The 14249-nt window shown below is 43.0% G+C and overlaps 1 protein-coding gene across 1 annotated transcript; it reads right to left on the bottom strand.

Annotated features, from left to right (window-relative positions):
• Positions 1-1474: 1474 nt before the first annotated feature.
• On the bottom strand, positions 1475-14025 carry Aldob (aldolase, fructose-bisphosphate B). The gene is made up of 9 exons (XM_038348364.1): positions 13870-14025; positions 9519-9640; positions 8431-8642; positions 7638-7692; positions 5947-6107; positions 4780-4863; positions 3790-3964; positions 3212-3411; positions 1475-1972 (listed from the first exon to the last, which is right to left on the bottom strand). Exons 2-9 carry the CDS (start codon positions 9628-9630, stop codon positions 1877-1879), a joined length of 1095 nt encoding a protein of 364 aa, XP_038204292.1. The 5' UTR covers positions 9631-9640; positions 13870-14025; the 3' UTR covers positions 1475-1876.
• Positions 14026-14249: the final 224 nt, after the last annotated feature.

Here is a 14249-nt window from a genome sequence, read left to right on the forward strand (position 1 = left end):
CCAAGTTTGCTTTCACTAAAGCTTAGATAAGTTAATCTGTTCTGGGGACAAGTCCACAATTCTTTATCCTAATTCCATGTGTTTCCAAAGTCAGATCTTTTCAGATTTTTATGGAGAAAACACTAGGAACCTGCTGTGTTTTCCCAGATTGAAAAAGGTCTAGACTCTGAGGTCTGTGCACCTCACCTGCTCTACTGAGATGAACTTAAAGTTTATTCAAGGCCAGGGCTGAAGAAACTGTAGTCTTTGTCTCAAATCTTCCTGATACAGAGCATAAGGCTTTGCTTGCTGCCTAAAATGAATGCAGTAAGAAAAGCTGATCCACACGAATGGAAGAGTCTGCACAGATGGAAGAGTTGTTGAACACTGACATCAACTTTCCAGTGACCTCCCTTCCTGGCTCTGGATTCATATAGAGCTGACACCTAACTTATCAGCATTTTATCGCCTGGTCAACTGTGGGCAAGTAATATAAATGCTCTAGGCTTTATCTGCAAAGTAGAAGCAGATATAGATATAAATGATCTAGATTTATAATTAAGGCAAGTTTTGAATTACTTTGATGAATAGAATAGTTTCTAGGGAGGTACTGACAAGAATGGGAGCAAATATTCAAATGTGGATGACACATAAAAAGTAAAGGTCACTTTCCTATGCCTCATTTTCAGGACTTAGAACTCCTCTGGGATGAATTCTCTTAATTCTCAGAATCATGTTTTATGTCTTTGTTTCTTAGTTCACTTATTGTAACACCATTTGTCTATATTATTCAAGAAATTTAGCCACCTCCTATAATTTAATTATAGGCATGTATTTTTAACTGTGTCTGGTTTCCTCATCATCTAAGACATTACTTCTCAACATGTTTGTGCTCGGCAATATTTCTAATTCCCTTCCCCACTCATCATATACCCCAACCCCCATCAGGAGAATCCTTCTTTCTGTATCGTCCAAAGTTTCAGTATTCAAATTCTCTTGTGATTGTGATTTTTTTAAACTTTTTTTTTTTTGAAAACTAGGTCTGAACATTGGCAGCCAAAGCTAAAATTGTGTGACTATTGTTTATTGTGCACCCGGGGAACAAGCGTGACTTGGAGAGGAAAATGCAGTTCTGTGTCATGAAGCCTGGGTCCTTGAAGAGGAACGCATCAAGCCAGAAAGGTGCGTTGAGTCGTGCCTTGCACACCACAGAGATGATTCTCTCCTGCAGCTTAGTCCTTTCAAATATCCTCAAACCAGAAGTCAGGATTGGCTGTTCTCACTCATGGCTGCACACTGGGACCACTAGAAGAATTTTTATTCAACCTCTTAGAGTTTCTAGTGTCATTCAGCAAACAGGAAATGTGAGCCATTTGTCTTCAGTGACTATCCAGAGCTGAGGATCCTAACTGTCAATCCCAGTCATGTGTAGCATAGTCAGAGATGGTAAAACGCAGAGTGTGTCAACAGGAGCAGAAAGGCGAACAGTACCAACTGAAGGTTTATACACGCTTTATTTCTTTTTCTGTTGCTGTGCATCCTTCATAAGCAACCCTGGGTAAGTATGTTTATTAAAATGTCCTTCTCCACCCAGCCCCCCAGCCTCTGAGGAGCTTTCCTCAGCATTTGGAGGACTGGCTTTCCTTGAATGCATGTTCTTTCTTGGGTGTGTGTTCTGGAACACCAGGACTGGAGGTATTCAGAGACTCTAGTGTGGCATGCTCACACTCGTGTTTCAACAGCTGATTGAGCTTTTCTCCTATGTCTGTGATTCACATCTATTGTGTTTTAAGCAGTTCAATCAAATTTTATCTAATCCCCAGGGTTGACTGAAGCCTTTCAGCTCTCCAACCTGAATACTTAGGAGAACTGGGGCCTGGCTGGCTGGTGACAGGATCTAGTAGGTGTAGGCGGCAGTGAAGAGTGACTGGGTGGCAGCAGCGTCAGAAGAGCCCGTGTGAACGTACTGTCCTTGGGCTGCCTGGCAGTTGGCCTAAAAAACAAACATAAGAGAAGATACTAAATTAAGGAACCCAGCCTTTGACTTGATACTCTCTACTGCTCATTTGAAACCACCTACACTTCCACTTGATTATTTTAACTCTTTATAATAATGCTGCTGAATATTGACGTTAGTACCACCTCATTCTGTTTTATTCCTTGTTATCCTTTGAGGTTCTTGTCACTTATTGCCCATCGCTTCCCTCCTTCATGTCTTTCCAAGACCATTAACAGTCTCTTACAATCGGTGTCCTCTTGGTCCTTCTACCTTCGATGACCCTCATTCCCTAATCTCACTGTTGACTCAAGCTCCTTTTACTTTGTATTTATTTCATCCATCCTCTCTCCTGGATCTTTAAACTCCAAACTCCCTGAGAACAGTGCCTGTGTCTGCTTTGATCACCCAGCACTTGTCTCTTCGAGCATATATAAAACCTAATATTTACTAGTAGACTAAAAACTTATTTTGGTTCTTGTTTCCCTTGAACACCCTTCTGGGTTCTTTTCCCAACAATACTCTTTTTAAAAATAGAATATATTTTATTTATTTTTTGATAATTTCATACACATAAACAATGCATATATATGTAAAACATATATATGTAACACCTCAACTTCTCTTTTCCCACTTCCTCCAGGAATCCCCAACACTTCGCCTCTGTACTTCATGTTCTGTCCCTTTTAGTTTTGTTAGTAACCCACTGAGTCCAATTAGTGCTGCATGTTAAAATTCCTAACAAAATTCTTAAATGGGTACCTTTCTTCATTGGAACGTTGTCAAGGATCATGGGTATGCTCCTCAGTGCTAATCTCAGGACCTTTGCTTTTAATTTCTCAGTAGTATGTGAGATTGACTCCTTGGAACTCTTCTATTTGTTCCTAGAATCCTTGATTCATCCTACCATATCATTACAGGCATCACCATATCCTTTCTTGTTCATGTTTCCAAATGAAAGACATCTCAAGTTCAGGCCTTGATCCTCTAATCTTCCCTCCGAAGTGCCTTGATTGAGAATGCCTATCTTTTATAATCAACTGTCTGACTAGGATAGAAAATTCAAAACCCTTTCTAACCCTAATCTTCCTACTTAGCCATTATATCATACTTTGAATACCTAATACACTATCTGTAGGAGCATCCATGGACTGTAGGGAATAATGCTTTTCCAAAAAGACTGTTGGGTCCCACATGTCAGCTCCATGAAGAAGATAAAAGCAAGCAGCTTCTTACCAGGGCCCGCTTCATGAAAGCTTCCTGGGTTGCCTTCTTGTTTTCAGCCTTGCCACCCCAGGCGGCCAGTGCACTAGCCTGCAGGGCTCTTCCATATGAGAAACTCAGTTTCCAGGGCCTTGGCAGAGGGCAACGGTTGATAGCATTGAGGTTGAGTGTAGCATCCTCCTCACTCATGCCTCCAGACAAAAAGCAGATACCTGGAACGAGAGAAATCATTCTACTATATTAGTTCCAGCTGGAAAAAAAGAAGCAATAGACCAAAAAGAAATATGATGTCTTAATCTTCTACTGGATTTGCATGGGACTGGGGCCGAGGCTAGTTAGACAAGGGGGGAGGACTTCAAATAAGGAGAACAGTGAGATGTTGAGGAAATACACGTGTGAGCCTTTAGATAGACTGAAGATACTTGTCATCAGTCATCACACAGTAGGAGATGAAGTATCGGATGCCTGCAAGGAAGAAGATGATCTCTTGTTCCAAGGATACAAACAGGCACCACACAAATACACGTTTGTGGCTCCCTTCCGAAGAATAAGAGCTAAGACCATCAGGCTGAGGAGAAAGAAGCCATTACCAGGAACAGCCGCAGGAACAGTGCGGTGGAGAGCGGTGACGGTGGCCATGGCCACTTGCTCTGGTGTATACTTCTTGGCGCAGGCATGGCCAGCAGTCACCATGTTTGGTTTTAGCAGGGTGCCCTCTAGGTAAACATGATGATCATTGAGGGCCTTGTAGACAGCAGCCAGGACCTGAGAAGCAAGGAGACCAAATAGGTGAAATTTAGAATAAGTTCTAGAATCTGGTACTTCTGCACTACAAGGGTGCAAGATAAAGTTGTCTCCATGTGTCTCTTGGTCAAAGCTTCTGAGACCTGCAGGTCTCCTCTGGCTCATGAATTTGCATACCGTGTCATTGAACCTAACCACGTTGGACCATCTCTACCACTAGCTGTTCCTCTGCATGAACTATTGTCATAGTTCTGTTTCCTAGAGAATCCTCATTCTTCTCTTCCCATGTCCTTGGTCGATGCCATCTGAGACTGCCTTGATTCAGTAGTTTGGGATACCTAAACTATCCTTCACTTTTCTGTGGAATCCTAATGATAATTATAACATACATTTTAGAAACAGTTCTCTCACATGTTCTTTTTTTTTTTTTTGGTTTTTCGAGACAGGGTTTCCCTGTAGTTTCTAGAGCCTGTCCTGGAACTAGCTCTTGTAGACCAGGCTGGCCTCGAACTCAGAGATCCGCCTGCCTCTGCCTCCCGAGTGCTGGGATTAAAGGCGTGCGCTACCACCGCCCGGCTTTCTCACATGTTCTTTCAGACTACATAATTATTGTTATAAGTGGAGAAATTCGGGCAAAATTATTGTAGATTTCAAATTATGTTACTATAAGACATTATGCACTAAAATGTGAAGGGCTGATAAGCACCTCTTTGCCTTTCCCATGCTATAAAATGATACTAAAGACTATTTCTGAAATTCAGCAATGTTTCAGTAAAAGCTTTATCTTAAAGTAAAAACATTTAACTGGAATAGAGAACTTTCTGTTTCAAACCTACCTTCTCAGAGACATACTGGCAGTGTTCCAAGTCATGGTCTCCATCGGGCAGCACTTCTGGCTCAACAATGGGTACCAACCCGTTCTGAAAAAGAAAATGGAAGGGGCACAAAGATAAAGTGATGCTCACTGTGGTCCTCTGCTAGAAAGAAGCCAGCAGATGTGGCTGAAAGAAAAGGAAGGTATTAGGGAGAAATGCTATGCAATTTAGTTGAAGGTAGTTGAAAGGAACATGGAGTATCTAGTGAGCACTTGTTGCTTAGACACACCCACACAACAGTGAAGGCAAAGAGAAGCTTTTCTGGAGTGGGTTTTTAAATGCAAACCTTTAATTTCTATGTTATTCTAACTACAGACAATTTTAGCTTATATAAGAAACCAGAGGCCATCCTTTTAAGACAGCCCAGTTTAATAGAAATTCAAGGTGAGTTTCCAGTCCTTACTGGGAATTTCCAGGTACACACAGCTTCAGTAATCTTAACAAAATACCCATAGTTACAAATCAGATTGATCTCTAAGCAGAGATCCTTCGGCACATGTTGGTTGGAAATGTTAGCAGCCAGTCATCAGCCTATAAGAGGCAAGTAAATTGAGACTGTCCAAGCTACCACCGTCTAGCTAGGGATTTAAGATTATCATTGCTTGGGCATTATGGGAGTATAAACAGGCAGAGTCCCTGCCTCTAGAGCAGTGGGTCAACCTGTGGGTCACGACTCCTGTGGGGGTTCATATCCTATATTTATATTACAATTTGTAACAGTTGCAATATGACAGGAAGTAGCAATGAAATAATTTTATGGTTGGGGATCACCATTACCTAAGGAACTATGTTAAAGGGTCACAGCACTAAGAAGGCCAAGAGCCACTGCTCTAGAGCTTGATTATTTTAAAGATTTGGCTTCTGGACCAATAGCAGAGGGCAACCATAGAGGTCATTGTTCCTGAAGTCATATTTTAATAGGACTCCTCCTGGCTTGTGGAACCAGAGGTCCTCCTATATATGTGACTATAGTTAAAGTAATAAAATATGACATGTACAATATACTAATATATTTATATCTTAGTAAGTGAAGAAGAGCGATTTAGGTTGATTGTAATGAAATAGGAAGTGAGGCTCTGAAGAAGGGAAGAATCAGCCCACTTTTCAGCTCAGGTGAGAGGAGGGCACCTGCTGGCAGATGCTGGCATAGCGAGCCAGAGCATTGGCATTTTCTTGGATAGCAAGGCTGGATGGACACTGGTCAGCAATCCTCAGCACAGCACGCCACTTCCCAAAGTCAACACCATCTTTCTTGTACTGAGCACAACGTTCAGAGAGGCCATCAAGCCCTGCAAGTCACAATAGGGAACAACAAAAAAGGCTTTGTACCCTGTACCTGGTTTGTGAGGCTCCTGAAAAAGTGAAGGAATTTCCCAATGGTTTATCTTTGAGAACTGAGACTACCCAGGCAAATAAACATTGCCCAGAGTATGGAGCCAGAAGGACTAGATTTAATAACCTCAGTTTTGATATACATATTTGATATACTCTAAGAAAAACCTAGGGCACTCATAGTCAGAAACAATCCTCATAAATGTGGAAATTGATGCTGCTGGTGTTTAAAAGTCTTGGCCATAAATTTTGAACATGTGAAAAGTGACAGCTGAGATTCAAATTCTGCTGAGCTAACCTGATGGTGCGGCTAACTTCTTCGACAGTGAATGACTTTCACAAAGGTCTGTATAGCATGCTATGGATCAAGAATCCAAGCTGGCCCCCTAACCAGAGCCCTTTCCTCTCTACTGCTTCTGGAATTTTCTGTAAAAACCATGGTTCTAGGTGCAGTGTGTCAGCTCTAGGCAACATACTGAGGTGAGCACTATGTGTCCATTGTCTTAACGTAGTCCCTGTAACTATTCTGCAAAGTGGGTACTGCCACCCATTATATTGGGCCAGAACTAAAGACTGGCCCAAGGCCACATCGTTATTAAGTAGAAGTGGGACTGATGTGTTGTAGATGCAGCTCAGGGGTTGGGTGCTTGCCCTGCATGTGTGAAGCCTTGGGTTCAATATCCCGTACCAAACAAAGCTGGGCATTCTAGCTTATTCCCATAATGCAGCACTCTGTAGACCGAGACAGGGGTGGTGGTGGTGGTGATGTAAGTTCCAGGTCAGCCTGGACTATAGAGCGAGACTCTTATCACAAAACCCAGAAACAAGATTGACCACATGGTTGGGTAAAATAAAGATGCTTGCTGCCAATAGTGACCTGAGTTTGAGCACCAGAACTTATATACTGGAAGAAAAGAACTAATTCTCCTAAGTTTTGTTCTGACCTCCACACACACAGTATGGTCACACACACACACACACACACACACACACACACACACACACACACACACACCATAAAAAAGAAAAAAGTTATTAGGGTTATAGGGCTATAATTTATTTGTGGAGTGATTGCCTAGTATACTTAAGGTCCCAGGTTCAAACTGTAGTGGGTACAGGGGAGAAGGCAAGAAAGAAAGAAAAGAAGGAAGGACGGAAAGGAGGAAGGAAGAGAAGGAGGGAGGAGAGGAAGAAGGGAGGGAGAGAGAAAGAAAGGGAAGAAGAAAGGGAGGGAAGAAAGAAGGCAGCTTGGACTGGTTATATACCTCAGTGGCAGAGCTTTTGCCTAGTGATATTTGAAAACCCCTGGGTTCCATCTCCAGCACCAGGCAGTGTTGGGGTAAGGGGAAAAAAAGCAAGAAAATAATCATGCAGGATATTCGCTGGCGTTAGGTCTAATAGTCACGTGTCTTTCTTTTCTTCCTTCACTTGTCTTCAGTTCTAGCCCACATGACATTCTTTGTCTCACCAGGACGCAAGCTTCTTACCTTGAATGGTGGTTTCTTTGTTTGTTCCTGCCAGGGGAGCACCTCCTTGGTCCAGCTGTGGATAAGAACAGTGAACAGGTTGGCAAGTGTCCAAGAGGAGTGAGAGAGCAAAGCTCCTGGTGCCCTTCTCATCTTTCACAAGCAAGCAAACCAGGAAGGCATGTGAGTCGCTAGGGGGCATAGTTCAGCTCACAGCAGAAGGGCTCTAACCTGCTGGGAACACAGTGTCTGTCCTGACATTCACTGAGCATCTGCTCCTCTAGGCACTGTGTTCAGATAGGGGGTAAAGAGATTAAGGATGCTACTCCACTCAAATTAACAGAGAACAGGTAGCCTGTGGGCGAACGAGTTACAGCACCCCAGGGGCATCGGTTTCATTCCTGCTCTGTAAAATAAGGAGAGGAACTAAATTCCTTGGAATTTTGTCTGGAGGATTAAGTAGTGCTTGCAGTCGTGTGCACTCAATGAATGCTGCTTCTCACTGGAGAACAGGCGCTTTAATACAAATAACTGCTGTTGACTGAAAAGCTCAGGGCAAGATTTGCTTTTTAAAAAACTTGGTTTCATCCTTCTATCAGGCACAAAGTGGGTACTAATAGTCTCAAGAAACGAGGAAATAGGGATGCAGAGAGACTAAATTCCTAAAGGGAGCACTGGAATAGCAGTCTCGGAGAGGACCTAGGCCTCCATCAGGGAAGGAGAATGGGAAAGGGTTGAGTTCAGGCCATGTGCTGCCCACGTGCTGGGGTGTGCATAGGAGAAGCCTGGGTGCAACAGGGATGAGAATACTCACCTTGATGCCCACCACAATCCCCTTCTCCTTGAGGATGTTTCTGAACAGCTTGCCCTGGCTGTCCTTCTGGTAGAGGGTCTCGTGGAAAAGGATCACTCCCCCAATGCTCTGGTTGATAGAATTGTCAACAGAAAAGAGAATTTCTCGGAACTGCCTGCGGTTCTCTTCGGTGTTTTCCACCTTTATCCTCTGTAGGCGGTTTCCCATGGTGCCTAGAGATGGACCAAAGGCAGCATGAGGAGAAAGAAGCCAGTGCTGCCCGGTTGTCTTTCCCGTACTCAATATTCTGCATCAGGGTGAAGAGCAGCAAGGATCCCTTCTCCTTCCCTTTAAACCCAGATCTTCAAAGTTTCTGCCTGGGTTTTTGTCTTCAAAGAAGGACACATTAGTTGCTCTAAGGCTGATGAGAAATTCACAAGCTACCATGCAGGGTCAGGTGGACATGCAAGGTCTTTGGGACATGGAAGGCCCTTTAGCCCTCTCCCTTCCTGTTCTACATCTCATTGGATATCTATGCAGTGGAAGGAGGGATGCAACGGGCTCTTAACTTTAGCTTTTATTATTTTAGGATAGACTACGCAAGACTGTACTAGCTCTGCCCTGTGCCATCCTGTGATTTCCTCAATCACAAACCCTGCTCTAGTCCAGGTTACTCCCTGACTAGGCTGGCTTAGTAGAAAAAGACTTCCCATTAGTAGCAAGTCCATGCTGGGGTAAGGCAGATCTCACTACCCAGTTCTGTTTTCCAAGCCAAATCTAGCTTACTTTCTGTTTCCCTTCAGGGCAAGTTCTCAAGACCCTGTCCATGATGTACAGTTATAAAGAATTGATGGCTACTGACTTCTCCTTGCCTATTGAATTTCTGACTTCCTACAGGCTGATTCCTAATATGGAGGGCTTGAGTTTCTTCCTTTGGTAATCTAGAATCTTCTTATTAAGACTCTAGGGCTCTAAAGACCTATACTCACCGACTATGAGTACTTAAATTTTTACTTCCTCTGAGAGGAAGGACAGTGATTATCATGTTGCCTGTTCTGGGTGTAGAAGCATGGGCATGCTGTCACGTGGTATGACTTTCTTACACTCACCTACAGATTCATCTGCAGCCAGGATACCCTTCCCATTGGCAACAATGCGCTGGGCAATGTCTGAGAGCTCCTTCTTCTGCTCTGTGGTGAGGGCTGGAAATTGGTAGGCCATGGTGACAGGTCTAAAAAGAAGATAGGACAACTGTTCACAGAACTGTGGGTGATTCCAATGGATTAGTGACCAGAATGGTTAAAATGTGCAGATATTCTATGTGGGTTCCGTTGACACTTTTGGTCCATTTCCAATGAGCCCTGTTGGGTCCCCTTTGCCTGAGTAAGTGTAGCCATTCACAATGGATGAGTATAAGATGTCAGATGTTCAGGATGAAGGTAAGACTACTTGGGTTACACCACTGAGAAAACCTCCCAAGAGCCTCTGGACTGGAGGTTCTGGCTTTTGCTGAAGTCCCATGGTGGTCTTTGCTACAGCCGATCCTAGCTTCACTACTAAGCACAGAGAGATAGCTCTACACACCAAGTAGCCTTCTCAGGAGTAGCCTAAGCTCCGAACTGCAAAAAGCCTAACTTATAACCCAGCTTTATCTTTTAGCCATTCTTCCCAGTCTCTGAAACCTTTGGGGGAAGCTTTTGGGACTCTGTCCCTTGGTATAAGGAATCAATGCTTGCTAAACTAACTCATGAGAAGGTGCAACTGCCAATCTCTCTGTTGCTAATCTCTACGTCACTACAAATTCTTGCTCTAGCCCAATACTGTCACCGGGCATAAGGGCAAGCCAATGGGCAGCATATTTAGAGAAAATTATTTCTAAGACTACTTCTAGTCCCAGCCACAGGAAGATGACATTTTCTGTGTTTATATATTATGTCTACCATCAAGGATTTTTAGCTTCAGATCTAGCTTCCAGATCTTCAGATTGGCAAAGGCCAACCAGAGTGGCACAAAAGGTACAAAAATTCCCTTCTCAGTTTAGGTATTGGCACAAATAAGACAACAGTTACCAAAAACATGCCCTTAATAAAACAAAAGGGAAAACTGACCCAGTAATAATAGCACATTATTGTCTACTGTCAAGCCTGTTGCCAATTGCTTGACATGCATTGACCATGCAATTTATTCCTCACAGTAATGCTGGAAAGCAGTTCAAGTCTGTTTCTCTCTATGGTGCTTTGAATGAGAATGGCCCCCATAGGCTCATATATTTGAGTACTCGGGCCTCAGTTGTTGGAACTATTTAGGAAAGATTAAGAGGTGTGGGCTTGGTGGAGATGTCTCACTGGGGGCTGGCTTTGGGGCTTCACAAGCCCTTGTCATTCCCAGTTAGTTCTCTCTGCCTCACAGTTGTGTCTCAAGATGTAAGCTCTCAAGTACTGATGGAGAATCATGTTTGCCTGCCAGCTGCCATACTCCTTGCTGTGATGGTCGTGGACTCTAACTCTCTGGAACTGTGAGCCCCAGATTCAATGTTTTCTTTTATAAATTGCCTTGGTTATGAAGCTTTGTCATGACAATAAATAAGTTGCTAAAACACCCTCCTATCATTAGATTAGGAAGGAGTAGATGGTAATCTAAATTATTTGTTGTAGGGTCAATACTTAATAATGTACAAATTTAGAGGGAAAGTTGGTGCTCCCCTTTATTCTCCCTTTATTCAAAGGGGAGCATATGTTTGGTGGAAGGAACTGATCGGAGACGATTCCTAAAGCCCTAATGACAGCCTAGTGTACCTTGAGCTAAGAGTTAGTCCACCATGCCATTGCCAATTCACAAACATCTGACAGTCACATGGAGATTTGCTGCCAGGACATTAGAGAGAGCTTGCTCAGGGACCAGCTCTGCCTCCCTAGTTAGAACCCTGGGCGGGTCATCAAAGGTCTCTGGGTTTTATTTTAATATTAATTAACTGACACTAATATCTGCTCTGGTTGTCTGACTATAGGTGATTCATGTGCAACCTCTGAGAACTGTGACTGCTCAAAATGTAAGTTGCTAACTGTATGATAAGTGTGAAGACACGTTTTTTCTGTTTTGTGGTGTGTGTGTTCATATGTGGCATGTATGTGCAGTGTGTGTTTGGGGTGTGTGTGTGGTGTGTGGTGGTATGAAGATGTTTATAGATAATAGGAAAACACAAGAAATTTGTTTTTTTAACGTTTGAAAGAAAAGTATTCATCCAAAGGGCACTCCTGTTTCTGTTACTATCAGGCTATTGTCTTCGTTCTGAGTCTGCTTACTCAACAAATATTACAGGGGAAAGTCAAGTCCACCTCATCCTGTTTACAGCAAGTTAAACTTCTACAAAGAGACTAAAGGTCTGTACCACATCAGCACAAATTTTGCCCCCCAGTTAATCATAAAACGGTCACTGGTCAATGTTCACAACTTGGAGACAGAATGCCAGTCCAGAGTAGATAAAGACAGATAAAGAATTTTATACCCCTAACTTCTGATTTCTGAGATCCCAAATCATTTTATTTTTAAAAGTGTAATAGGACATAATTTACCTCAATTACTAAGTAAAAAAATCCCAGAAAAATATGAAATGCATACTACTGTCCTATTTTAAAAACAACAAAAGAGGGGCTGGAGAGATGGCTCAGAGGTTAAGAGCACTGGGTGCTCTTCCAAAGGTCCTGAGTTCAATTCCCAGCAACCATATGGTGGCTCACAACCATCTGTAATGAGATCTGGTGCCCTCTTCTGGCCTGTAGGCAGAGTACTGAGAATACTGTATACATAATAAATAAATAAATCTTAAAAAAAGAAACAAGCAAATAACAACAAAACACCCCACTAAACAAAAACAAACAAACAAAAAAACCAAACAAACAAAAACAACAAAAGAAATGATAGCAATATACTATTTGTTAGTCTTTCTAAGCAGAGTAACTCTACATTAACTTCTGCAGAGTGGAAAAGAGTGGGGAGACCTTGCATTTTCTTGCATTCATTCTTTGTAATGTTTGTTTGAATGTGTGAATGTGTGTGTGTGTGCACGTGCGCGCGTGTGTGTGTATGTGTATGTTAAACAGCTGCATATATAAAGCATAGGGAAGGCGGTATATATTAACATACATGAGGAGACAGTCAGAATTGAGGCAGAGCTCAATTGGGTTCAGAGATATTTCTATCAAACCTACCACCTTAAAGATGAGGAACCTGAGGCCCAAAAGACCTAAGTTAGGTTCTGTGGCTTCTGACTTAGAACCCTATTTTTAGTCTTTCTGCAAAAGGATGAATTGATTCTTGAAGTGTGGTTCTTTCTGCCTTCCTTGAAGAGGTTCTGCAGTCGGTCATTTGTAAGATGTGGATATTTAACTCATGGAGAAACATAAGAGCAAAGTTCGTTGATCTCTCTATGCTCAGGACAAATACAGCGGAGAGGCTGTACTTCATGGGAAGTCTGTGATTACCAAGCTGTGTCCATAGCACACGCATGTATGGGAGCATGAAAATGTGTGTAGCTTAGTTACCCACCCTGCTGCCACAGAGACACACGTGATAAGATGGCTTAGTGCTACCTTAGCCTGAGTTCTGGTGCTCTTTTCCCCAATCTGAGACCCAAACACAGGGACTGTTAGGTTCTCAGCAGCCACACCCCGTTTCCTATCCTATCCTCTCAAATTCTAACCTGGACCTGTGTGCTCCCCCCATACCCCTTACCTAAAGTATTAATACCACAGCAGCAGAGACAAACTGACCTCTGGAGTCTGACGCAATTGGTTGAAGAGGGGTTTATAAAAAAGGTAACATATTCTCACAGTGTGACTGTTTCTAAGATAGTAGAGAAAATATACCAGAGTAAGTCAGCAGGATTTCATCCCTAACATCTGAAGCTGCTCTCACAGGGTCTAGTTCAAGTAGAAAATGATAGGGAAAACATCAAGTGTGTTGGAAGGCTGTGGGATTCGTAATTGAAGATGATCACTCTGAAGTGTCTATCCCAGGAGAAGGCAAAGGGCAAAGGCCCCAAGGGTCCATTTGTGGGATGAAAAACTCTGGCACTAGTACCAGTAGGTGTGGGAGAAGAACCCAGAAAATGACACGAGGCAGTAGACACAGACACAGAATGTCACAACAAGTAGTTGTTAGGAAAAGAGAATAGAATCAGAGGAATCTAACCTGATTAGAATCCTACAAATAAAGCTGTTTACAATATTTTTTTCAAGACAAAAGACTTAGAGGTGCCTCATGTGGGCACGTAGTAACTAGCCATTCATTTGGAGCATTTTGTCACCTTCAGGAAAGGTATGAATGAGTATTCACACTCAGAGAAAATAGTAAACACAACAGATCCATCAAGGTTTTAGACACCCCCAGGCAAACACAGTGCTCTGCTTAACCCATCTTGCTGGTGCAACCCAGGTGTTCAGAGGAAGTCCTTTTACTTACACAGTGAAACAGAAGAGTCCTCTGAGACAGCAGAAGCTTGTGAGATGGCAGCTGCCAGATGGGATGGATCTGCTCGGGGAGCGCAGGTTTTTATAGCCCTCTCAGCAAAGCCTGTTGGATTGTTTTTAACTTTTGCCCTCCCCCTCCTACCACGCCCCAGTAGGGAGGTGTTTATTCAATAACACTGATTGGTGCATGAACAGCCAATCTTTGTAACCAGGCTCACACACTCCTCACCTCAAGCTCATACAATGTCAGAGCTACAAGGGAGTCTTTAGATTACACAGTTCCTGCTCCAGGCCTGACGCTGGACAGGTGAGGAGATCGAAACTGTGGATTATGGAACTTGCCCCAGACCACACAAGGAGGGGTAGACTGAG

This window comes from Arvicola amphibius, chromosome 11 (assembly GCF_903992535.2).
Source record: "Arvicola amphibius chromosome 11, mArvAmp1.2, whole genome shotgun sequence".
Taxonomy (NCBI): Eukaryota; Metazoa; Chordata; class Mammalia; order Rodentia; family Cricetidae; genus Arvicola; species Arvicola amphibius.

Excerpts from the sequence above, each read along its gene's own strand:
- Aldob (XM_038348364.1), bottom strand. The coding sequence starts at position 9,630 with ATGGCCTACCAATTTCCAGCCCTCACCACAGAGCAGAAGAAGGAGCTC. Across the intron at positions 6,108-7,637 it reads CAAAGAAACCACCATTCAAG|GGCTTGATGGCCTCTCTGAA; the intron begins GTAAGAAGCTTG and ends TGTGACTTGCAG. Across the intron at positions 1,973-3,211 it reads CTTTCATGAAGCGGGCCCTG|GCCAACTGCCAGGCAGCCCA; the intron begins GTAAGAAGCTGC and ends TTTGTTTTTTAG.